This window comes from Phyllostomus discolor, chromosome 7, assembly GCF_004126475.2.
Source record: "Phyllostomus discolor isolate MPI-MPIP mPhyDis1 chromosome 7, mPhyDis1.pri.v3, whole genome shotgun sequence".
NCBI classification, from domain to species: domain Eukaryota; kingdom Metazoa; phylum Chordata; class Mammalia; order Chiroptera; family Phyllostomidae; genus Phyllostomus; species Phyllostomus discolor.
The window spans coordinates 74,529,575-74,557,305 of record NC_040909.2 but is presented as its reverse complement, the minus strand read 5'-3'; the positions used below and the strand labels follow the sequence as shown (position 1 = coordinate 74,557,305).

Below are 27,731 nucleotides of genomic sequence, written 5' to 3'. Positions count from 1 at the left end.
GTTTTAAGATTCACTATTTTTAATCTTGGATATCTTGATGATGATGTGCTTTGCTGTGTTCCTCTTTGGGTCCAACTTCTTTGGGGCTTCCTGGTCTTCCTGGAAGTCTATTTTCTTTGGCAGATTGGGGAAGTTTTCCTTCGTTATTTGTTTAAATAAGTTTTCAACTTCTTGTTCTTGTTCTTCTCCTTCTGGCATCCCTATAATTAGGATACTGGAATGTTTAAAGTTGTCCCAGAGGTTCATCAGCCTCTCTTAATAATTTTGAATTCTTGTTTTTTCATTCTGTTCTGGTTGAATGTTTGGTTCAAATCATTGATTTGCGTCCTGGTTTCCTTCCTGTCACAGTTGGTTCCCTGAGGTTCGCTTTGAGCATCCTTCATTTATTCTTTCATTTTTCGACCAAGCTCAATCAGCTCTGTGAGCATTCTGATTACCAGGGCTTTGAACTCTCCATCAGATAGGTTGGCTATCTCCTCATCGCTTAAGCCTCTTTATGGAGTTTTGCTCTATTCTTTCGTTTGGGCCCTATTTCTGTCTCCGTGCACCTGTTAGGTTCAAGGGGGCGGGGCCTTAGCTGTTCACCAGGGCAGGGCAACTCTCCTTGCTACACTGTGGCACAGTCAGTGGGGAAGGGGCCAGAGAGGGAACAGTGCAGCTTACCTGCTCAGCTTTAGCCCCACTTTCCGGCAAACCCTCGTGTGAGACTGGGAGTTTATCCCACTGCAGCAACTCCCACTGTATTCTACAGTCAGCTCTGAGTCTCAGTTTCCCCTTTAGCCAGGCCCGCCTGCATGGTCTGCTGCCTTGTTGCAGATTCTCTCTGTGAGCCTGTCTTACTGGTCTGGTTGGTCTGACTGACTGTTTCTTTAATTCCTTGGTTGTCGGAGTTCCATGAAGTTTGATTTTCCAGCACTTCTGGTTGTTCATTGATTTTAGATTGGTCGTTATCCTCCTTTGGTTGTGCGAGGAAGCGAATGGTTTCTTCCTATGCCTCCATTTTGGCCCAAACTCTGAGTTTCATTTTTTTGCATGTAGCTGTCCAGTTCTCCCAACACCATTTGTTAAAGAGGCTATTTTTACTCCATTTTATGCTTCTGTCCCCTTTGTCATATACTAATTGACCACAGAGACATGGGTTTATTTCTGGGCTCTCTATTGTGTTCCATTGATCTATGTGTCTGTTCTTATGCCAATACTAGATTGTTTTGATTACTGTGGCCTTGTAATATAATTTGATGTCAGCAATTGTGATTCCCTCCTACTCTGTTCTTCTTTCTCAAAATTGTTGCAACTATTTGGGGTTATTTATGGTTCCATATAAATTTTTGAAATGTTTGTTTAGACAGTTATGACATATGTCATTTGTATCTTAATAGAGATTGTGTTGAATCTATAAATTGCTTTGGGACAAGGGTTTGATCTCCAAAATATATGGAGAACTCACACAACTCCATTCCAGGAAGAAAAACAATCCAATTAAAATATGGGCAAAGGACCTGAACAGATACTTCTCCAAGGAGGACATACAGAGGGCCCAGAGACATAAGAAAGGATGCTCAGCATCACTAACCGTCAGATAAATGCAAATTAAAGTCACAATGAGATACCACTTCACGCCTGTCAGAATGGCCATCATAAACAAATCAACAAGTAATAAGTGCTGGTGAGGTTGTGGGGAAAAGGAAACTCTAGTGCACTGCTTATGGGAATGTAGACTGGTGCAGTCACTATGGAAAACAGTATGGAATTTCCTCAAAAAACTAAAAATAGAACTGCATTTTCACCTGGCAATTCTACTGCTAAAATTATATCCCAAGAACCCTGAAACACCAATCCAAAGAACGTATGCACCCTAATGTCCATAGCAGCACAACTTACAATAGCTAAGTGCACAGCAGAAAGAAAGAAGGAGCTTCTACCATTTGCAACAGTATGGATGGAACCAGAGGGCATTATGCTAAGTGAAATAAGTCAGATGGAGAAAGACAAATACCATATGATCTAACCTGTAAGTGGAACCTAATCAACAAAACAAATAAGCAAAATATAACCCGACATTCAAATATAGAAGAAATTGACAGTAACCAGAGGGGAGGGAGGAGGAGGGAGTAAATGGGGGAGAAATGGGAAGAGTCATCAAGGAACATGTGTAAATGACACATGGACAAAGCCAAGGAGGTTAAGAGAAAGGACGGGAGATGGGGATGGACGGGGTGGGGGGGGAGTGGTGTGGGGAAAATGGAGACAACTGTACTTGAACAACAACAACAACAACAACAAGAAAAAACCTCAAATGGGTAGTTGTTTAATGGGCACAGAGTCCCAGTTTTGCAAGATGGAAGTTCTAGAGAGTGACTGAAGAACAATGTGAAAGTACTTAATGCCACTGAACGATACACTTAAAAATAGTTAAGAAGATAAAATTTATGCTGTATATGGCTCACTAAAATGAGCAAATAAACTTTTTTAAAAAACTGAGCAAAAGCACTTGAATAGACATTCTCCAATAAAGATATACAAATGGTCAATAAGCATATTACAAGATGCTCCAGAACACTAATCATCAGGGAAATACAATCCAAAAGTATAAGAAGATAGCACCTCACTCACACCTGTTAGGATATCTACTATCAAAAAACCAAAACAAAACAGAAACAAAAACAAAACCCACAGAACCCAGAGTATAATAAATGTTGGTGAGGATATGGAAAAATTGGAATCTTATGCACTACTGGTAGGAACACAAAGTTGTATGGTTGCTATAGAAAATAGTATGTTGATTTCTCAAAAATTAAAATAAAATCACCACATTATCCAGGAATTCTACCTGTGGGTATAAGGAAGGAAGAGTAATATCACTGTGTGAGAGATATATTGACTGGTTGCCTCTCATATGACCTCAACTCGGGACCTGGCCCACCACCCAGGCATGTGTCCTGACTGAGAATCAAATTGGAGACCTTTCGGTTCGCAGGTGGGTGCTCAATCCACTGAGCCACACCAGCCAGGGCTGTTTTCTTGTTTTAATCTGAGCTATATTACTTGCAATAGAGATCGAAGATGATATCTGATATAATAGCAACACCTATTTCTCTCAAGAAATAACTAATATTCCCTGCTTGACTCCTGTTTAGGTTTCTGAGTGGAACAAGTTTAAGTGGTATTTTCCAGTGGATCACATACGGTAGAGGATGGCAAGCTATTGCCAAATCCAGTCCTGCACTGTTTGTATAACCTGGGAGCTAACAAAAGTTTTTACATGTTAAAAAGTTGCTTTTAAAAAAGAAAAAGAATAATATGTGACAGAAACTGCACAAGGTCTGAAATATTCACTGCCCGGCTCTTCATAGGAAAAGTCTGCCAACCTCTGACCTAGAATAAAGTTATAATTTTGTCAGTAAAGGTTAACATTAAGTACTTATTTTTTTTCTAGTAAAAAAGGGAAATTCTAATTTAATATATTGTTTCTTTGTGATTATGCCTTATTTTGTCTGATCTGAATGTTTTTATACTCTTTGCTTAATTTCATCTATGATTTAAAGGTGAAGGCTGAAGCCTATCACATGGAACAAGTGATCATTTAGCAACTAGTAACCATACTCTTTAAAAGTTCAGAGCTTAGCCCTGGCTGGCATAGCTCAGTGGATTGAGCATGGGCTGTGAACCAAAGTGTTGCAGGTTTGATTCCCAGCCAAGGTACATGCCTGGGTTGCAGGCCATAACCCCCAGCAACTGCACGTTGATGTTTCCCTCTCTCTCCCCCACTCCCTTCCCTCTCTGAAAATAAATAAATAAAATCTTAAAAAAAAAAAAAAAAAAGTTCAGAGCTTAAAGGGGCCAACTCCTTTCTATAGATGGAGTTGAATGAGTCACACAACTTGTTCCTCAGTATCAGGTCAAGAAGAAAATATAGGAGCAGTAATATTTCACAAATCTATTCTTTTCTTAAAACTTCATTTTTTCATTTTACGTATTTAACTTACTGCACTATATTGTATTTATAATGACACATAGTTATCAAAGAGTTTAAGATGAAATATTTCAGGACCTAAACAAAAATTGAATCCTTTCAATCCTTTCAAGTAAAATCAATTAAAAAATCCTAACAACCCTGGTCATGCCTATAGCCACCCAAAATACAAAGAGCATATAACAAATTAAAACGCATCAATCTTTTTTCTTTCCTAAAGCTAAAAAATTTATATAAAGTACATATTTTTGTGTTTTTGAAATTATTTGGGTGCCATTAGTTAATAAAATTATATAGGTTTCAAGTTTACAATTCTTTAATATAATACATCATCTGTATATTGCATTATGTGTTCACCATTCGAAGTCAAGTCTCCTTCCATCACCATATACTTGACCCCATTTTACCCTTTACTACCTCGCTCTACTCCTCATTCTCCTCTGGTAACCACCATACTGGGATTTATTGTAGTTTGAGTTGTTGTTTGTTTTGTTTATTCATTTGCTGCTTTCAGTTTCACATCCTATGAAATCGTATTTTTCTGTCTTATTTTGCTTTGTATATTCTCAAGATCCATCGATGTAGTCACAAATGGCTGTATTTTCATCTTTTTTCACAGCTGAATAATATTCCATCACATATATCTACTACATCTTCTATAGCCAATCATCTGTTAAAGACTAAGTCTGTGTTTTTATATGTTGGGGCACTGTGACAATGATGCAGGGAACAAAGGGGTACATCTTTACAAATGTTTTCAAATTTATAGGGTTGATACTCAGAAGATGGGTTGCTGGGTCATATAACAACTCTACTCTTATTAATTTTTTTGAGGAACCTCCATACTGTTTTCCACAGTGGCTGTACCAATACACATTTCTACCAGCAGTGAATGAGGGTCCTTTTTACCCTCCTTTTTAACCTCTCCCATAACTGTTATTTCTTGTCTTGTTGATAACAGCCATTCTAACAGATGTGAAATAGCATCTTGTTGTGGTTTCGACTTGCACTTCCCTAATAGCTAGTAAAATTGAGCATCTTTTCATGTATCTGTTGGCCATTTGTATGTCTTCTTGGGAGAAGTGTCTATTCAGGTTCTCCGCCTAATTTTTTAGTTGGGTTAATTTGTTGTTGTTGAGTTGTATGAGTTTATGTATTTTGGATATTAAGCCTTTATCAAAGGTACTGTTTACAAATATCTCCTTCCATTTGGTTGGCTGCCTTTTTTTTTTGTTGATGGTATCTTGTGCTCTGCAGAAGCTTTTAGTTTTATATAGACCCATTCATTCATTTATTCATCTATTCATATTTTCCACTGCTTTTATTTTCCTTGCCTTTGGGGTCAAATTCATAAAAATCATTAAGACTAAGATCCATAAATTTAGTACCTATGTTTTCTTTTACATATTTCATTGTTTCAGGTTTTAATTTTAGGTCTTTAACCCATTTTGAGTTAATTTTTGTGTATGGTGAAAACAGAAGTCTAGTTTTATTTTTTGCATGTGGCTTTCCAATTTCCTAGCGTCATTTATTGAAGAGTCTTTCTTTTCTCCATTGTGTATTTTGTCACCTTTGTTGAAATTTTTTGCCCACATATATGTTGTTTATTTCTGAGCTTTCAATTCTATTCCCATGGTCTGTATGTTTTTCTGTCAATGCCATGCTATTTGATTATTGTTGCTATGTAGTATAATTGCGATACCTCTTTTTTTAAACCTGAGGATTGCTTTGGGTATTCAGGGTCTTTTGTGGTTACATGTAAATCTGGTAGGTTTTTTATTCTATTCTTTTAAAAATGTTACTGAAATTTTGATGGAGATTACATTAAATCTGTATATTGCTTTGGGTAATATGGCCATCTGAACCATGTTGATTCTTCAAATCCATGAACATGAAATAACTTTCTATTTTTTGGTGTATTGTCTTCAATTTCTTTTAATAATGTCCTGTAGTTTTCAGGGTATAGATCCTTCACGTTTGTTAAGTTTATTCCTAAGCATTTTATTCCTTTTATTTGCAATCACAAAAGGAATCGTTTTTCATTTTTTTTTGAAATTTCATTGTGAGTATACAGGAACATAATGAATTTTTGTACATTGATTTTGTATCCTATAACTTCACTGTAATTGTTCATTGTTTCTAATAGTTTTTTGGTGGTCCTTAGGGCTTTCTATATAAAGAATCATGTCATTTGCAAAATGTGATAATTTTACCTCTTGTGTTTTTAGGTGTGTTTCATTTAGATGTCTTTCATTTCTTTCTCTTAAATAATAGTAGCAAGAGTTGATATCCTTGTCTTGTTCCTCATCTTGGAGGAAAAGCTTTCAGTTTTTTACCAGTTAGTATATTGGCTGAGGATCTGTTATACTTGGACTTTATCATGTTGAACTACTTTCCATCTATATCTCTTTTATTGTTTTAATAGCAAATGGATGTTAGAGCTTGTCAAATGCTTTTTCTGCATCTATTGATATAATCATAGGATTTTATCTTTCACTTTGTTGATGTGGTATGTCACATGGATCAATTTGTGTATGTTGAACCATCCTGGTGGCTCTGGAGTGAACCCCATTTGATCAAGATGTATTTAAAAAAAATCTATTGTATTTGATTTGCTAGTAGTTAGGAATTTCACATTTTTATTCATTAGAGATACTGGTCAGTAATTTTCTAATTTTGTGTTATTCTTGCCAGGTTTTGTTGGCCTCATAAAAAGAGTTAGGAAGTACTGCTTCTTCTTCAAATTTAGGAATAGCTTGAAAAGTATAGATATTAAATCTTCTTTAAATGTTTCGCAAAATTCACTAGTGAAACCATCTGGTCCTGGATTTATACTTTTTGGTAGGTTTTTGTTCATTGTTTCAATTTCATTAGTCTTGCTCAATCTATTTATACTTTTCAGTATTTATAATAATTCCCATTATATACTATTATGGAAAAAAGTTTTTGTTGTGAAAGGAATTTACTTCTTTAATAAATTTATGAAAGGAAGGCTCTTTTTAAAAAGATCCTCATCCAAGGATAGGTTTATTGATTTTTCTTGTGTTTATTTTATTTTTTTATCCTCACCTCAGGACATTTTTTCATTTACTTCTTAAGAGAGAGAGAGAAGAAGGGAGAGAGAAACATCAATGCAAGAGAAGCAGTGACTGGTTGCGTTTGTATGCACCCAGACCAAGACTCACAAAAGCAAACCCACAACCTACGTAAGTGCCCTGACCAGGGATCAAACCCACAACCTTTTGGTACATGGGACAACACTCCAATCAACTGCGACCTTGGGCCAGGGCATCTCTTTTTAAATTGTGACGAGGCAAGCAGATACATCTTTTGTCTGTTTAACAGACAAGTGCAGCAAGTAGAAACTCTCCAATCAGGCACAGACTACAGCAATAAAAACTTTTAAAGAACCAAAATCTCAACACAAAATAAGATAAAATCTGTCACTCATCTGAAATAAGCCGTCTCCTGATAAAAGCCAATAGTTTAAAGCTAAAAGTAAAACCAGACAGTAGTTATATCCAGAGCATTTTTATTTTGGCGTAGTAAAATAGTGACAGACAATATCACCTATATTGTCTTCCTTAAATTATATAGTTGATATACCACATATTGTTTTGACTACAAAGAAAGTAATAAACTTTTGTCAAATATATCTATAAACAACACCTACAATTCCATTTGGAACTGTTGCCAGAAGAACTATAGGGAAAGATCAATTAAAAGTATGAGTTAGATAATGCAAAATAATATTGAATGTACACTATAATTAAAAAAATAAAGTTTAAAGCAAAATAAAAACACAAAAAGTTCTTAAAAATCAGTACGAGGCAGAAATCCAGTTTTTGTTTGGATCACTGTGTAAAGAGGTACGAAATATTACTCTAGTCCTCAAAATAAGAAAAAAAAACAGAATAAAGGTAACAACTCTTCTTAGATTCTTCAGAGAATTAACATCACAAGGCAAACAAACTATTGCCTTGAAAACTAGAAAAACAGAAAAGTAAATACAGAACCTCATGGCTGGAGCCAGTACTGGTGGAAACATTTAACTGTGATGGATGAATAGATGGAGACTCACTGTGGACATGCTTGAATTAAAAAACTCCAGGTTCCAATCTTCATGGGGCCAACAAACTTTTGTGAGTTTTACCCTCACCAGATTATCAGGATGAACGGGGAAAAAATCTCTTCTTGCTTATAGCAGGGGGAGGGGAAAAAGCAGACATTCTGAAATACATCCAGGGCATTCTGTTCTTACTAACAAAAGCTTGTCCTCAAGAGAACGAATTTTGCCAATGCCTAACTGATTTGTGGGAATACCCAACACCAGTTCTCCCTAGCTTTCCATGTAGGAAAAGGAAAACACTCAATTTCAGCCTCCTCTAGTTTTCCATTTCACCAAGAGGGGGAAATAAAAGCTGAGGTTAATATGAAGGTCTTAGCCTAGGACTCAGGCTTACAAAAGGAATGAGACAATCACACAACTGGAGAAGGCTTGCTTTCTCCCTCCCCCATCATACCACCACATTATTTGGGCTTTTGAATAACAACTGCCTCAGCTGGAAGAGCTGCCTCAGACTTTTACTAAGAAGGAGTCTTTAGGGAAACCTGAAGACAGCACAGGAACTAAAAAAAGTATATTTTAGTTCCTGCCACATACACTTATGAAAACAGTAAATAAAACGTAATTTCTCACCAGATGAATATAAAACCTCACACTGAAAGCCAATTTACCTCAGTTCCTATTATCTGACAAATTATGCCCAGCTATTAACAAAAAATGATAGGGAACATTAAAAGGTGAAAAACACAGTCTGAAGGGGCATAGCATCAGGCTCAGGTATGGCAAAGATTTTGGAATTATCAGAGTAAGAATTTAACATAACTATGATTAATATGCCAAGGCTCAAGTGGACAACATAAAAACAGATAGATAAATGTAAGCAGAGATATAATCCCTAAGAATGATTCAAAGGAAATGCTAGAAATCAACAACCCGGTAACAGAAATGAAGAATGCCTCTGATGGGTTAATCAGCAGACTAGACAGGATGAAGAAAGAATCAGTGAGCTTTAAGATATGTTCATAGAAACTTCTCAAATTGAAAAGCAAAGAACTCTCTACACACAAACAGGCCTGGCAGAGAGTCCCATGCTGTGGATTGCTGATATCTCCAATAGATTGGCCAGGGCCAGTCATAACTAGCATCTGAAAAAGACCTACACCAGAGTCTTTGCAGATCTACCTAATACATAGAAACAAATACAAAGAAACAGCCAAAATGGGAAGACAAAGAAACAGACAGCCACAGGAAAAAACAAGATAATTCTCCAGAAGAGCTAGATAAAATGAAGGCAAACAATGTAACAATAGAGAGTTTAGAGTAATGATTATAAGGATATTCCGACAGCATGAAAAAACATGAGAGGACCAGTCAGAAATAATGAATGCAGTATCTGAAATAAATAATACACTGGGAAAAAAACAGTAGGTCAGATGAAGCAGAGGACCAAATTAGTGATTTAGAAGACAAGGCAGAAAAAAAACACCCAGGTAGAGCAGCAAAAAGGAAAAAGAATTTTAAAAACAATGAGGATTGCTTAAGAACCATTTTGGACAACATGAAGTGTAACAACATCCACATCATGGGAATATCAGAAGGAGAAGAAAGTGAACAAGGGATCAAGAACCTACTTGAAGAAATAATGACCGAAAACTTCCCTAATTTGGTGAAGGAAAAAGCCACACAAGTCTGGAAGCTCAGAGTCCCAAACAAGTTGGACCCAAAGAGGCCTACACTTAGACACATCATAATTAAAATGACAAGGTTTAAAGACAAGGAGAGAATCCTAGAAGCTGCAAAAGAAAAATAAGTAAGTTACATTCAAGGCAACACCCATTAGACTGTTAACTGATTTCTCAACAGAAACATTTCAGGCCAGAAGGGAGTGGCGTGAAATATTCAAGGAGATGAAAAGCAAGGACCTAAAATCAAGGTTACTTTACCCAGCATGGCTATTATTTTAAATCAAAGGATAAATAAGGAGCTTCCCAGATAAGAAAAGGCTAAAGCAGTTTGTTAACACCAAACTAGTACTGTAACAAATGTTAAAGGGCATGCTTTAAAAAGAAGAAAAAGAAAAACAGAAAAAGTCTAACAATAACATGACACTAAATATGTACCTATCAATCATCACCTTAAATGTAAATGGCTTAAATGCTCCAGCCAAAAGACAGAAGGTAGCTGAATGGATAAGAAAACAAGATCCATATACATGCTGCCTCCAACAGACCCATCTCAGATCAAAAGATACACACACACAGACTAAAAGTAAATGGATGGAAAAGATATTTCATGCAAATGGAAAAAAAAAAAAGCTGGGGTAGCAGTATTTATATCTGACAAAATAGGCTTTAAAACCAAGGCTATAGTAAGAGACAAAGAAGGATACTACATAATGATAAAGGGAACGATCCAACATGAGGATATAACCGTTCAAACATTCACATACCCAACATAGGAGCAACTAAATATGTGAAGCAAATCTTGATGGCCATAAAGGGAGAGATTGACAGAAATATATTCATAGTCAAGGATTTAAATACCCCACTGACTTCAATGGATAGATCTCCCAGACAGAAAATCAACAAGGAGACAGCAGCCTTAGAGGACACACTAAATCAAATGGATTTCATTTGATATCTTCAGAGCATTTCACCCTAAAGCATCAGAGTATACATAATTTTCAAGTGCACATGGAACATTTTCTAGGATAGCCATGTTAGGACATACCACAAGTCTCAGTAAATTTAGGAAGATTGAAATCATATAAAGTATTTCATCTCACCACAATGCTATGGAACTACAAATCTAATCACAAGAACACTGATAAACACACAAAGACATGGAAGATAAATAACATGTAAACAATGAATAGGTCAACAAGAAGATTAAGGAAGACATCAGAAGATACCTTGAAACAAGTGAAAATGAGGATACAACAATCCAAAAATCTGTGGGACACTGGGAAAGCCATCGTAAGATGGAAATTCATAGCATTACAGGCCTATCTCAAAAAAAACAAACAAACAAGAAAAAGCTCAAATAAACAGTCCAACTTCACATTTAAAGAAACTTAAAAAAGAACAACAAACAAAGTCCAAAGTCAGTAGAAAGGAAGGAGATAATAACGATCAGAGCAGAAATAAATGAAATGGTAAAAAAAAAAAAAGATACAAAAAAGATCAAGGAATCCAAGAGATAATTCTTTGAAAAGATAAACAAGATTGACAAAACTTTGAAAAGACTCATCAAGAAAAAAGAGCATGGACCCAAATACAATCAGAAATGAAAGAGGGGAAATAACAACTGACACCAAAGAAATATAAAGGATTATAAGAAAATATTATGAACAACTATATGCCAAAAAACTGGACAACCTGGACGAAATGAATAAATTCCTACAAATATACAATCTTCCAAACTAAATCAGGAAGAATCAAAGAATCTGAATAGATAGATTACATCTAGTGAAACTGAAAAGCAATAATCAAAAACTTCCTTACAAACAAAAGCCCTGGACTAGATGGATTCCCAGGGGAATTTTACCAAACATTCTGAGAACTAACACCTCTCCTTCTCAATCTATTTCAAAATATTCAAGAGGCGGGAAGGCTCCCAAACTTATTTTATGAGGCCAGCATTATCCTAATTCCAAAACCAGGTAAAGACACTAAAAAGAAAGAAAATTATAGGCCAATATAGACACAAATGTCCTCAACAAAATATTAGACAAAATATAGACAAAATACAGCAATGCATCAAAAATACCATTTAAAAAAAAGAAAGAAAAGCAAAGAACAGACAAAAATGAATAGTCATTAACTGTGGGACAATTATAAAAGATGTCACACACACATAATGGAACACCAGAAAAAGAGATAAAGCACAGAAAAAAGATTTAAAGTGACAATGGCCTGAATTTTCCAAAGTTATTGACAGACAACAATAGGTACAGGAAGATCAGAGCATACAAAGTAAAATACCAAAAAAATCGAAACCATGGCACATCATATTTGCAATGCAAAATACCAAAGAAAAAAATATGTAAAACTATTGGTGGCATAAGGTTATAGCCATTCCCCATTCTCTTTTGGGAATTCACCCAATAGCAAAAATGAGAGAAATAAAATCCTAAACTCTGATAAAATCAGAAGACCCCCTATGATCTGAACCATAGTATAGGTGAAAAGGATACATTACCAGTGGAAATTGACAAAAGGTATACAAAGAAGCAGGACACAAACACTGCAGCTTACAGATTTCAGACAGCCTGTGATGTACACTGTTCCAAAGTAAGAAACACATATTGAGGTGCAAACCCTAAATCCCTGGTCTAAAACAGCAAGAGCCTCCCTCAATCTGAAATAGCTCCAAAAATAGAAGTGATAAGGTTAAATAAAGAATCACACAGATAAGCAATATGTGTAGCAAGCAAAGTAAAAGTAGTTTTTGCTTGCTCACTAGGGGGAAAAAGGAAGGCTTAAACAAAAGCTTTAATCACAGGAGATATTCCTAGTAGCCTTGAACTTGACCTTGGCTCTAATATCTCAGTGTGAGCCATTTACAAAAAGCTTATCAAGTGGCCAGACTGGCGCAGATCAGTTGTCTGAATGCCATCCTGCAAAGTGAAAGGTTGCTGGTTCGGTTCTTGGTCAGTGTACATGCCAGGGTTGCGGACCCAGTCCCCAGTTGCGGGAGTGCAAAAGGCAGCTGATTGATGTTTCTCTCACAAACTGATGTTTCTTTAGCTCTTTCTCCCTCCCATCTTGGTAAAAATAAATAAATATAATCTTTAAAAAAGCTTATAAAGAATTAAATCATTTTTAATATAAGAGAGTAAGAAAAATGTACTAGGTCACTTTCTACTTCCAACCATGACAGAACAAGGACCAGATTTATGCACCTGCTGTAAACAACTACAAACCAGATAAAAAACAGGAAACAATTGTTTCAGACACTGGACAAGATGGCACAGGACTATATTCACTGAGAGAGAAATAAATGAAGTCAGTCTTAAAAGTTACCCAGCTTAACTTTCTGAATAGAAAAATCCCATACCAGATGGTATCTTTTTTTTTAAGCACAGAATAACCTTATTTGAATTGGACCTCTATTAGGCAAATATAAATATAAAAGGATATATATGTGGATTTAAGACCCAACTTACATACGATGAACTGACTTTATGATAGTATCACAATAATTTTAAACAAATGTCATTATCAATACCCAATGTCAGACTATTTTAGCCCTGGCTGGTGTGGCTCAGTGGATTGAGTGCCACACTGCAAACCTAAAAGTTACCGGTTCGATTCCCTGTCAGGGCACATGCCTGGGTTGTGGGCCAGGTCTCCAGTTAGGGGCATGTGAGAGGCAAATGACTGATGTTTCACACATCAGTGCTTCTCTCCCTCTGTTTCTCCCTCTCCCTTCCTTCCCTTCTCTCTAAAAATAAATAAATAAAATCTTTTAAAAAAATAAACACTTTTTAAGAAAAGACTATTTTAACAATGTGGGTGAAGTATTTTCTTGAAACTTTTAATGGGCAGATTGGTCAATCTAAGACGGCAAAATAAAAGATAGCCCAGAAGAAATATTTTTATACTTAAGATTTTTTTAGGGTTGAAGAAAAATAATGTGAAATACTTATAATTATTCAAGTTATGACTTTACTGTCCATCAAGTATCATTTTAAGATAATAAACAAATACCTGTTTTTTCCTAGAGCGATGATTTTTAGAAGTTTCTGGCTGATTGTTTAAAACACTCATTCTTTTGGTTGCTTGTCTGTTTCTCTCTGTCTTTCTTCTACCTAAAAGTAGGAATACTGCCATCAAAAATTGTTTTACATTAAAAGAAAAAGAGGAATTATATTTTTAAGATCACCACAAAATTCCTACTTATTTTTTAGCTATTTTAAAGAAAAAGAATTCTATGTGCTTAATTTTCTCCCCCCTGCAAATCTCAAAACAGCACGGTACAGTCATTCCCTTTTTCTTATTCAGAGCTCAGTAAGACAACACATATGTGTATCTGTAAGTGAAAAGAAATAGAACTATAATTATTGAAAGAGAATTTTTTATATAGAAACTAAAAGAATCTACAAATAGAATTAAGAAGAATTTAATAAGATGGTTAGATAATAAACAATTATTTGATTGTTAGATCAATAAACAAAACTCAATAGTATTTCTGTACATTAGCAACAAATAGTTAAAATATTTAATTAAAACAACAGACAGATAATATTTACAATATAACAAAAATGTAACATTCTTAGGGATAAATCTAGCAAAAGTAGTCAAGATCTATCTATGTATAGTAACTTAAAACGTTTTACTATATATATGTGTATTTGTACACACACGTTATAAGAAAATATATATGGAAGACAATCTAAATAGAGAAATACCCACAGAAAGACTTAATTATGTCAGTTGTCTCAAAATTATCTATTGCTACAATGCAATTTTAAATAAAAATTTCAACAGGGTTTTTAGAATTTAACACTATCACTCTAAAACTCTATGTGTTAAGAGAGGTAGTCCATCAGGGGCCCAGAGAATCCTTCCAGTTTTTGTGAATGTACAAGGATTATTCATTTCCTGATACCAAGCAGTTTCTGTGGTTAGTAAAATAGGCAACGAAGTAGGTCAAAGGAACAAATTTATTTTAGTTTAGAATTATAATTCCTAGCCATTTTGTACCAATAGATGTAGAAAAATAACTTTGGAACTCCAGCAACATGAAGCAAATATCTGAGTTTAACTTTACCGTCTTTAAAATGGGGAAGGCTGGGGGCGGGGGGGTGGGCTGGGATGGTAGTAAAAGACAGAAAACTGTATTTGAACAACAATTAAAATAAAATTAAAAAAATAAAATATAAAATGAGGATGATATCTATGGGTGTAAATATTTTTGAGCTGTAATTTACAAGTATTAGCTAATAGTGGCTAAGTCATCAGCTACCAACTATGAATAATAAATGTGTTCAATTAATATTTACTGCAGGGCTGCTATGTGCCTGGCATCAAGCTGGTACATCTATGATTTTTATATTGATCAGTGTATTTAGGTTTGGATCAACAAGATTTTAAAATCCCTACATGAGTGTAGTATCTAGAATATGGTGTCAGTTCAATAAACATTGGTTGAATGCATACATGGTAAGAAGGAACTTTTAATCAAATTATAATCGAAAATAATTATGACAAAAAATTATGCACCTTTTTTTAAGATTTATTTTTGGTTATTGTTGCTTGTTTCTTAAATCAATCTAGCAATGCCTTTAATAAGGATAATAAATTCTGAATGCAATGAGGAGGATGGTTAGATTCTATATATAGTCAATTCTAATCATTCATGGATTCTACACCTGCAAATTCACCTACCTATTAAAATCTGTAACTCAAAAGGCAATCCTCATAGTGCTTTTGTGGTTATCGGCAGATAGACATGTGCAGGGTGGCAAAAAATTTGAGTACCCAACATGCACATTCCCAGCTGAAGTTACACAAGGTGAAGTTCTGCCTTCTTATTTGGCTCTCGTGCTATAAACTGTCCTTTTAATAGTCTATTTAGTGCAACATTTTTGTTCTTTTTATTGGTAATTTTAAAAAGGCCCAAGTGTATTACAGAAATGCTATCTAGTATTCCTTACAGAGAATATGTTAGATAGGCTTCCTTCAGGCATGGCTATTGCTGCTTTTTTCTTAAATCAATTCAACAATGCCTTTAATAAGGATACTAAATTCTGAATGCAATGAGGAGGATGGCTAGCTTCTATATGCAGTTAATTTTCATTATAATGTTGTTGGCCATGAGTTCAATGTTAATGAACATAAATATATATTAAATAAGGTATCTTTTAACAGAAACACATAAAACAAGGTTATATATTGATCAGTTGACAAAAATGGATGACCAAGAGGCTCCAAGAAACAAATCCCTATACTGTCCCATGATGTCTCAGTATTCACTAATTCAGTGTTCGTGGAGGCTTCCTAGAACATAACTACTGTGAATAACAAGAACCAACTGTGTTTATGTTTTAGATAAGTAACTATTTCAAATTGCTACATAAAATTTAAATAGAAAAGCAGTGTACCATCACAGCAAAAGTATTCTAGGTTATCAAAGCTCTAGAAAACATATAACTAAGTGACGAAGAGATAGCCAACCTATCAGATGTAAAATTCAAAACACTAGTAATCAGGATGCTCACAGAACTGGTTGAATTTGGTCACAAATTAGATGAAAAAAATGAAGGCCATGCTAAGTGAAATAAAGGAAAATGTACGAGGAACTAATAGTGATGGGAAGAAAACTGGGACTGAAATCAATGGAGTGGACCAGGTGGAAGAAAGAAACATCCAATCAGAAAAGAATGAAGAAGCAAGGATTCAAAAAAGTGAGGAGAGGCTTAGGAACCTCCAGGACATCTTTAAATGTTCTAACACCCAAATTATAGGGGTACCAGAAGGAGAAGAGGAAGAGCAACAAATTGAAAACTTATTTGAACAAACAATGAAAGAGAACTTCCCCAATCTGGCAAAGGAAATAGACTTTCAGGGCATCCAGGAAGCTCAGAGAGTCCCAAAGAAGTTGGACCCAAGAAGAAACACACCAAGGCACATCATAATTACATTTCTCAAGATTAAAAATAAGGACAGAATCTTAGAAGCAGCAAGAGAAAAGGAGACAGTTACCTACAAAGGAGTTCCCATAAGACTGTCAGCTGATTTCTCAAAAGAAACCTTATAGGCACGGGGCTGGAAAGAAGTATTCCAAGTCATGAAAGGCAAGGACCTACATCCAAGATTGCTCTATCCAGCAAACTTTCATTTAGAATGGGAGGGCAGATAAAGTGCTTCTTAAACAAGGTCAAGTTAAAAGAGTTCATCATCACCAAGCCATTATTATATGAAATGTTAAAGGGATTTATCTAAGAAAAAGAAGATAAAAAATAAGAACAGTAAAATGACAGCAAACTCACAGTTATTAACCACACTTAAAACAAAAACAAAAACAAACTAAGCAAACAGACCCACAGAAATGGAGGTCACATGGAAGGTTATCAACAGGGGAGTGGGAGGGGGAGAGAGGAGGGAAAAGATACAGAGAATAAGTAGCATAAATGGTAGGTAGAAAATAGACAGGGGGAGGTTAAGAATAGTATAGGAAATATAGAAACCAAAGAACTTATATGTATGATCCATGGACATGAGCTAAAGAGGGGGAATGTGGTGGTGGTGGGGGGCGCGTGCAGGGCGGAGGGGAATAAAAGGGGGAAAATGGGACAACTGTAATAGCATAATCAATAAAATATATTTTTTTTAAAAAGTTCTCTAGGCTGGGTAGTCAGAGTACCTAACTTTCTAACTTAGCTACCACCTAATTAACTCTGTCTAGTCATGACATTTAATCTTTGTGCTTCAATGTTCTGAAGTGTGTGTGTGTGTGTGTGTGTGTGTGTGTTGTGGTGATGAAGTCAAGGACTGGCTTGCTTTGAGAACACCTCAATTTTCCACTTTTAAAACAGTAATACGAGTACTCACTTTTAAGAGTTTCTTCTCTTTCTTCTTCCTCATTAGATTCTTGTGGGTGGCAACCATGTTGTGAGTTAGATAAGAAGAGATTCTTGTGAGACCTAAATGAAACATCAAAGCTTGTGATTAGTTCCATAAAGACTAGAAAAGCTATGGAAAAAGGGAGGTGATTTGTCTCCTTTGGTTTTGGATATTCTTGTACTTTAACCTGTTTCCTTTCATGCTCTCCTGGCTTAGTGTTCCATCTTAACCTATGTCCTTTTAGATTTTATGTTATCAGACTTCCCTTTCTCCCATCACTTATTTTCTCCATCTCATCTACTGAGAAATCAAGATTCTTTTGGTTTTCCAATTAAACAGATCAAGTAAACAAAATTTCAGAGTGTAAAGCATTAATTTTCATTCTCCTACGGCTTGTAAGTTTATTTCCCCAAAGAGAAATTCCAAAAATTCCTTTATATACGATGGCAGCTACTACTTGATTATCTTTATAACTTCATAAAAAAAGGCTTTTTTTGAAAGGTAAAGGCTGTTTGGAAATACTGGATGTGGCAGAAATTTTTGGCATCCCTAAAAAGTTGGTATTATTCCAGTTTTATACAGGAGCAAACTATGATGATAAAGTAGTTTAGTTAAGCTCACACAGCTATTTATCCCCACCTAAAGTCAATACTTTCACCCGTTAGTGCTCTACGCAACCTGCTAATCCTTTCCCTCCCTCCGAAAACTTTCTCTTTTGCCCTCTGGAATGCCATTTATACCCTCTTCACCAGTTACCCCACCTCTTCGCTTTGTTCAACATGTAGCTCTCCCTTGGGGACAACATTTCTCTCCTTTGTGGCTTTCTCAAGTAGAGATTGACTTAATCTTCCACCTTCCTTGAGCCATAGGTTCCCAGAGGTGGGTCTCGTGTAAATGAATGCCACTTTCAGGATCCTGCTTCCATAAACACCGCAGCCTGTGAGAACTTATGCCACTCAGGTGTACCACCCACTATCATTGATCAGTCAATCACCATCCTTCCAAGCATTTCCTACCACTCACAGATCTCTCTCTGCCCCTAACTACTGCTTTTACCATGAGTTATTTCAGAGTCCCCATAGATAATCCAACGAGCTCCTCCCCATTCATGCAGACTTCCTGCTCTCTGAACATGTGACATTGTCTGTTACAGCATTTATAGTAGGTCATATACAGTTTTTCAAGTAATTTCATAAAATAAAAATTTGTAACATTCATTAGAAATGTAACCTACATCCCCTCCTTCGCCAGCATCATATTCTTGTTTTAATGGCAGAGGAAGAGTTTACTAAACATCTGGTTTAAGTTCAGGTGCTCCCTGAGTGTGTATTCTAATAAAGGGACAAGTAGAGACAATGAGAAACAACTCAGGGTCCCAGAGACAGGTCTCTAGAGTTTGGAATTTCAGGACATGTCAGCGGCTAGAACACCTGTTGATGTAAGTAGGACCCTGTGATATTCTTCATTCATACTATTTTTGTGGCAGTTATCACGATTTACCTAGGTCTGCATGAATTGCTAAAAAGATTTAAAAAACAGTGAAGAAAAATGTCAATTTACCTCACCTCATTAAGGATACTATATCCCGTGAGGACTCAGTTACTGCAGATGGTTTGTCATTAACACTTTAAAGAAGAAAAAAATTTTAAGAATGCAACAAAAAGAAACATTTAGTAAGAATAGTACTTTCCACAAGTCAATTTAGTAAAATTTCAATTTATACAAAATATCTTTGAGAAAGAAATCCTGGTACCATTAGGACATATATTGTCCATTACAACATGGATAATTTCTGCCAGATATGCTTACTAGAGATAGTAAATCAAGCTTCCCCAAACACAATTTAAGCAGAACTGATGTTGTAATCAAGCATTCATAATGTCATCCTTTGAAAACTCTCCCATGGATCTCTATTTCTATTCAAGTTCAATTTCTTGTCCTCTCCACCAGTCTTGAACTGAATTTTTTACAAAGCCTTCTCCTTTGTGACAGTTAAAATTAGCTCCCACAGACACTGCACAACCATTTATACCACTACAGCTTCACGGCAACTACTCTCTCCTTAAACATTTCCTCTTCCAATTATTTGTCAAAATCTTAACCACCCTCCAAGGCCCTGCTCAGTGCTCACATGTCCTTGAAGGTGTCCATATTAAGTTTTTCAGCATGTTAAGTTCACCTACAAACTAACAAATTATGTACTGTCTCTGTTTCACATCTATAATTGTTATGGTCTCAAATAGTTTATAAGCTTTATCAGAGCAAAATATTTATTTCATCTAGTATTAATAACAAAAGGTCTTCATCTTTCCTAGCATTTGTCTGACCTCTCAGTCACAATTCTCATTCTATCTATTTGCTTCCAAGATGCTTGATTCCTGATTTCTACTTTGTGTCTAGTTTTGGTTTTGCCCTCTGTGCCCAGCCCACTACAAGTTCTATTGTATGCCTAGTAATGAATGAGGTACCAAGAACACAAACTCCCCAAAGAATTCTCAATCTAGTGAAAGATACAAATAGGTAAACAGGTAAATTACTATCCAAGGTAAGTCCCTTTACATAGGTGTGACTTGATGCTATGGAAGCACAGATGAGACAACTCTGGTCAGAGAGCTCAAGAAGACTTCTTATAGGTTATCTTTGAGTTAGACCTTGAATGGCAAGTATTCTTAGACTAGAAAACAGGAAATTCAAAATTGGAGGCATAAAGAAGCTTGTATTTCAAGATGAGGGAGAAGTTCTGGTTGCTAGAAAGTACGGTACATGTGGAGAGGGAGGGGTTAATGCTTAAGGACAAGGTTGTTTATGGGGGAGAAAAAACAAAACAGAAAGGGACTATGTAAGGCTTTGCAAGCCATGCCAGTAAATGCTAACTCATCTAGTAAGAAATTGAAACCCAACAGAGGTTATTAAGCTTTGAAGTATTTAGACAGACTTGTTTTCATGGGTAGCTAACTCTAAAGTCATGTTAAGAATGGATTTGTGTGGTAGAAAGCTGAACAATAATCTAGGGTATAAATGATAAGAAAGGATAAGTTAGAGAGGCATTTCTGAGATGGAATTCACAACACTTGGGGAGATAACTGGATATATGATGTGAATGAAAGTCAGGATACAGAGAGCGGATGACAACAAGAATTGTTTTACGCACAGATTTACTTTGTGTCTAAGAGACATTTGAAATAGCGTGTCCTACATAAGAAGGGGACATAAGACGTGTTCATTATCTGTAAGAATAATGGTAAGTTTTCATTTCATTTTATTTTAAAGCAGTATTACACCATGCAGAAAGACTGGGCCACAAGAATGCATTAGGTCTTAGTATTGCTAAACTTTGATTTCATAAACAAAGTGAAACAACTGAACCAATAAAAATAGTATCTGTACTTCTCAAAATGTGTCTTAGAAAAAATAAGTCAGTGAGAACTAGCATTTTAGAAAAGATTTTGGGGAGATGACAGTGAGGAGCAGATCATGTTCTGATAGCACGGACAAGAGAGATTATAAAACGACTAAGCTCAGTTCTGAGGTGTGATCCAGGCCACATCCACAGACTTGGACCCAAATCCCCACCTCTAAATAAGTAGTTAAGATGGGGAACCTGCCCTGGCCGGGTGGCTCAGTTAATTGGAGTGTCATCCCTTACACCAAAAGGTCGTGGGTGCAATCCCAAGTCAGGGCACACACCTAGATTATGGGTTCAATCTCTGGTTGAGGCATGTACAAGAGGCAACTAATTGATGTTTCTCTCTCACATAGGTGTTCCTCTCTCAAATCAATTAAAAAACAAACAAAACATATCTTTGGGTGAGAATTTTAAAAAACGGGGAAACTTCAGCATTCAAGTCAATGGCCCCAAGAAAAAAAACAGTAAGATATTATATCCATTGCCAAATATATCCATCCAGAGACCACAGGATGACTATTTGGCCTTGGGTTAAGGGTGGAAGAATAGAGAATGAATCACAGATTCAGCAGAAAGGAAGATCTTTATAATGGTTGAGTTTATATTATTGATGGGGTTAGCTTCTAAAGTCAAAGCAAAAGGTAAAATCAATTTTGTAAAAGTTACCCTTGCAAACCCCTAAAGAAGAAGTAACTCTGGAGACTGAACTCTGGTTTCTCAATATGTATGACTGACATAGCGGTTTCCCTCCAGCAGTGGAGCAAATCACTATTTCTTCAGTGGAGCACCTGACGAAGTAGAATAGCTTACCCTTACAGATGTGTGAGAAATGTCTTAAATACTAGAATACCCCTCAGTACAGTCAATAGTCACATAATGCAGCCAAGTGGGATCTGAGAACTAAGGGGTACAGATGATTCAGGTTTTCAGCCTCAGTACTGTTCAAGGGCACAAGGCTACTAAGAACAGTAAATGATATCACACTATTTAAACTATGTATTTTTACTACTTTTGCTTAGCACATGTAACAAAATTTTGCATAAGTCATAAAATAAAATAACTCTACATACTCTGAATCACCAAAAGTTCATCATCATCAAGACAATATACCCAATGTTCAATAATTATTTGTATTAATAATGGCTCACTTGTATCCTTTTTACATAAAGATATTATATTCATATGACAAAAAATATTATCAATGGATTTACAAACCTTTTGTCTGTATCCAAATCAGCTTGAGTTGTCATGCCAGTATCAGTACCATTAGGCTTCTCTTGAGGAACTGTTCTTGCTCTTTTACTTTCCACTACTTTTGCTGCTGCCTAAGAAAGGGGGTTGGGTAGAGAAAGGAATGCTTTTAAACAAAAAACATTAAATTAAAGCAAATTCTTTGGTAGCCATAACAAAAGTACCTACTCACAAGCCAATCAAAGGCACTGTGCTATTTTACCCAGCAACTCTGACATCACCCGCAGCTACTTTAGATACCTGCTTATGGAGATCTTTTCTTGTAAATCTATGTTATACACACAACGTTCTCTTGGCAATTTTAAGAAAAAAGGTCACTTAAAAAAAATCCAGATATTCAAAAATAAAACTACCCCAAATTAATCAATGCTCCATCATAACACATTGTTAAAAATTTCTGAGGTCAAGACAGAGGCTAACATGTTATTAAAAAAATTTAAAGGCCCCCTTTCAGTCTAATTTTATTTTTTTCCAAAAATATGCTAAAACTTTCTGTAAAGTTTAGTTAAATTTAAACGAAATATTTTTGCTTATTTCTTAACTCATTCTAAGTTTTCTCTCTCAACTTTTTATTTTGAAAACTTCTTCAACTCTTATTTTGAGAAGTTGTAAAAATACTACAAAGATAACTGATAAACCCTTTAGGTTCACTAATTGTAACTCTTTGCCACATTCTTCTACAAAAATCACTAAACAAAATTCTGATTTGTTTTTTAAGAATTTCTATTTTAACTATTCTTCTTTATTACAATAATTTTTCCTAAGTCTACCAGTCTTTCTGAAATATGCATACCTTCATTAAAAATGTTGATGATTTTTCATTAAGCACATAATTCACAAAACTCTTAATTTTCTCCATCATGTGGTTATAGCTGAAGTGTTGAAAAAAGGAATGAAACGTATCTTTCTGAGAGATTATCTTAAGCAATTTCCTTTGTAAAGACTAGAGAAAACAGAAGAAACAACACAAAAATCACAATAAGATTCTAGAAATTTTGTCATCTATTAAAAATATCACTTTCTAAAAACAAACTCAAAGACACACAAGATTTTTAAAAATCTAATGTTCTGAACAGCCCACTGATTTATTTTCTTTTTAATTTAAAAATATATTTCACACACATAATAAAGGACTTAAAATACTACAAACCTGAATGTCCAGTACCAAATTTAAGAAATAAGATAGCATCTGTACAATTACAGTCTTTGTTTATAAAAAAGTGGGGGCAGGGAACCCAATCAATGTATCAAGCTTTCTGCTGCAATCTGGAGTGTTATACCCTAGGAACAAGAGCAAATTAGAGATAGATTGAGCCTTTCTAAAACTACAACTGACGACCAACTTCGCTCAGTCCCTCGAGGGATTAAGATGATTGCCCCCCCAACTCTACATATACCAGTAAATGACAAGATGCTCACCTGCATTAGTCATCAGGGACACAAAATTAACTCAGTGTGAGAGAGTACATATTTGCCAGAATGACTAAAAAGAAAACCACAGATAAGGTCTGTGAAGTAACTGAAACTCTCCTGCAGCACTAGAGGAACTGAGATAATATAACTGTTTTGGAAAATTATTTGGCAGCACCTACCAAAACTGACTATGTTCATATCCTATAACCTATCAGTTCCATTCCTAAGTATACTATATGTTTTACAAAAGACATGGATAAAGGAATGTAATAGTCCAAAACTGGAAAATGACTCAAATGTCCATCGACAGTAGAATAGATAAATTGTAATATATTCCTACAACGAAGCAGTGAGAATGAACAAACTATTATAAGCAATACCATGGATCAATCTTACACATATAAACTTGCTATATGACTCTATCATATAAAGTTCAGAAAAAAGTAAAGCTGATCTTGGATGTTATGAGCCAGGCCAGTGGTTGCCCATGACAAGGTAGGAGGGACAGAGTCTGGAGGATGGGTGTGCTGGGATCTTCTGATTCATGATCTAGGGGCTCATCATACAAATGTGTTCCTTTTGTGAAAAACAAAAACAAAAACAGAAACAAAAAACAAAAAAAAACATACACACAAAAAAACACACCTACTTATATGTTTATGCTACATGTACTGTACTAGAGGTTGCTATTGGTCAATAAGTTCAATAAATTCACAGAAAAGCTATCTTTTCTTTGAATAAGCTTAATGTACTCTGATAGCACTGTATTTTTAATATTCAACCTTAATGTTATACAGAGATACAAAAATGACCAATGATCACATAAGAAACCATAAGAAAAATAAGCAAGTTTTAATGCCTTCCTCCATATCTGCATTGCCCAATATAGTAGGCACTAGCTACACATGGCTACTGAACCCTTAAAATGTTTAAGCCCTGAAATTAGACAAAAATGTAAAATACATACCAAGTTTTGAAGACAGTCCATAAAAGGAATGCAAAATATTTCATCAATTTTTATAATAATTAAATGTTTAAAATGATTTTTAAAATATTAAAAAATAGTGGGTTCAATGTTATTAAAATTAATTCCACTTGTTTCTTTCTAGTTTTTTAATGCAGCTACCAGAAAATTTAAAATCACATATGTGACTTGCATTATACTTCTATTGAACAGCACTGTTCTATACACCATTCTTGTTCTCCTTCCATGTTCTTTCAATTTTCCTCATTCCATACAAACAGTTCTAAAATTCTGATTTTAATTTAAATAATTACCGTATGTGAGCCATCAAATATTCTTTCAAAGACTTCTTCTGCTTCCTTAAAATTGCCACTTTCCATGCAAACAGCTATAGCCTAAAAGACAGGATGACAAATATATATGTTAGATTGCTTTTTGAAATATTCAATTGTTGTTTAATACTGAAATAACTACTGCATTTTTCCGACTATAAGATGCACCCCCCAAATTTGGGGGGAAAATAAAAAAGGGGGGCGGTGAATCTTATAGTCAGAATGTAGCTTACCTGGCTCGATGTTGGGGGGGGGTTGGTGGCCTATGTTATTTATGGATTTATGGTATTAAATATTTTACCACATTTTTTGCTTCAAAATTTTTTCTCCTATTTTCCTCCTCTAAAACCTAGGTGCGTCTTATGGTCCAGTGCATCTTACAGTATGAAAAATTTGGTACTTCATTTAAAATATTTTTATGTAGTTTATATGATCTCACCTATAAGTGGAATCTAATCAATAAAACACATAAGCAAGCAAAATAGAACCAGAGGCACTGAAATAAAGAAGAAACTGACAGTAACCAGAGGGGAGAGAGAGGGGAAAAACAGGGGAAAGATAGGGAAGGGTCATCAAGGAACATGTATAAAGGACTCACGGACAAAGCTAAAGGCAGGGAGTGTGGTGGGGGGAAAATGAAGGCAACTATACTTAACAACAATAAAAAAAAGAAAGAGGAAAAAATGACAAAAATAAATAAAATTTTTTTGTAGTTTAATCATTTTGATTTCATAAATTATATAAAATATTTATCAAAGATAAAGTATTGTTTGAAAAGACATGAAAAAATGTCATATATACTAATAAACACAGCATTGTATCTCCTTCTAATTTAGGTCAAATTAAAGGTAAGTATTAATAAATAAATTAGAAGCTATATCACGTACATTTAGGACCCACTTAAATATTTTGAGCAAAAGAGAAATGAGAGGGGAACTAAATGGCATTTGTGAAGATTAGGATATATAAAATCTGCTAGAGAGGATACCTGGAAAGTCTCTAATAGAAACCTAGGAAGCCAGAAGCTTTTCAATAATCATTTTATAAATTCCTCTTTTTGATACCATATGTGGTTAAGATATGGGACCACTATTACCATCTAAGTAGCTTTATATACTTGGACAAATTATTCAGCCTCTTGATGCCTCCTTTTTCCTTATATGTAACAGGGTGGAAATAAAAGTACCTACTTCATAGGTTTGTTGTGAGAGTCAGAGAGTTTTATATGAATGTACTTAGAATAGTACCTGGTAAAGAGTAAGCAATATAGTACATGTTTGTTATATATTTTATGGTAACCTACTTGACTTTTCACTTGTATATTAACAAAGGCCTGCTTCCACTAGAAACCCCCCAAATTGGGATAACATGACAATCTCTTTGCCTTGCATTGAAATTCTTAAAAGAAGCAGTCACTTTCCTGCCCATTCAGGTCTTAATTCTACCTGACGGTCACTATATTATCAATAATTAATTCGTGGGGAGGTGGGATACCACCTGGATTTTCCCTCCTACCCAAGAGTAAAACATTTTTTAAAAATGTGGAAAAGTTTATTTTTCTAACAAAATCCCTCTTAGAAAAACTTTGCTCTTACATCTTTGAGTGATGTTTTTGGCTTATCACTCTTTTTTTTTTTTAATGTAGTTTTTTTTTTAAGATTTTATTTATTTATTTTCAGAGAGGGAAGGGAGGGAGAGAGAGAGAAACATCAATGTGCGGTTGCTGGGGGCCATGACCTGCAACCCAGGCATGTGCCCTGACTGGGAATCGAACCTGCGATGCTTTGGTTCGCAGCCTGCGCTTAATCCACTGAGCTACACCAGCCAGGGTAGCTTATCACTCTTTCTATTAAAGTTTTATTGTCTTTTTAAAAAGTCCTCAACTGAGGATGTGTATTATTGATTTTCTTTTTAGAGAAAATTGGAGGGGAAGAGGGAGAAAAATATCAATGTAAGAGAAAAACCAATTGGTTGCCTCCTGTAAACGTCCCAACCAGGGATCAAACTTGCAGCCTAGGTATGTGCTCTGACTAGGAATTGAACCCACAGCCCTTGGGTGTACAGGATGATGCTCCAACTAACTGAGCCACCTGGCCAGGGCTGGCTTATCACTCTTTAATAGGCTACTCCTAAAACTCCCTCCACATAGTTAAAACTTTACATTCTCTTGACCACAAAAATCTGTTGATTTTTTAAATCAAATATTCTACTTTTTTTATATTTATAATCTTTAAATAAAAATTGAGAGGGCACAAACCTCAAGTTTTTCAAACTGCTTGATGATCTTTAAATAGATGTGGCACATTTTCCTAAGTGTGGGCAATAAATACTTAGGTGGCAAACACTAAGTCCTAGCTCTTAGAGCTCATGTCAAGACTATAAACCAAAGGTTTTCTAAAGAAAATGATTATATTAAATTTTACTCTGGGTTTAGTGCCCAACTTCTATTAGAGTGGCTCTTAATTTCTTTAGATGTTATATTTTCATTTTCTAGAAAGTAACAAATAATGATAAACACAGTAATATTCATACCTGAATTTTAATTAAATTCTGTATTTCTTCATGAAATTTGTCATGTTCCTTTTCAATTGAATCCCAAATCATCAGGGCTGATTCCAAGGGTGTGATTCGTTCATCAGTTTCAAACTGTGCATCTTTTAAAACCAGAACAAAAGTTAGTAACTTTGAAAGCGAAGTAGACCCTTACTTTGTCACTTAAAAAATTCACTTCTTCACCTACTGAATGTATACTACCTG

General features: G+C 35.2%; 1 protein-coding gene across 2 annotated transcripts in view; it reads right to left on the bottom strand.

The window, feature by feature from the left end:
• Positions 1-27,731, bottom strand: part of TERF1 (telomeric repeat binding factor 1) — a 43,629-nt gene that overhangs the window by 2,983 nt on the left and 12,915 nt on the right. Inside the window, exons 3-9 of one of the 2 annotated variants that reach the window (XM_028518241.2) lie at positions 27,507-27,628; positions 24,957-25,037; positions 23,059-23,208; positions 22,230-22,339; positions 19,174-19,233; positions 17,597-17,688; positions 13,751-13,851 (exon numbers count right to left, since the gene is read on the bottom strand). In XM_028518241.2, the coding sequence (XP_028374042.1) occupies positions 13,751-13,851; positions 17,597-17,688; positions 19,174-19,233; positions 22,230-22,339; positions 23,059-23,208; positions 24,957-25,037; positions 27,507-27,628 (716 nt within the window). The remainder of the gene's footprint in view (positions 1-13,750; positions 13,852-17,596; positions 17,689-19,173; positions 19,234-22,229; positions 22,340-23,058; positions 23,209-24,956; positions 25,038-27,506; positions 27,629-27,731) is intronic. The other variant, XM_036031023.1, reaches the window with a different exon arrangement.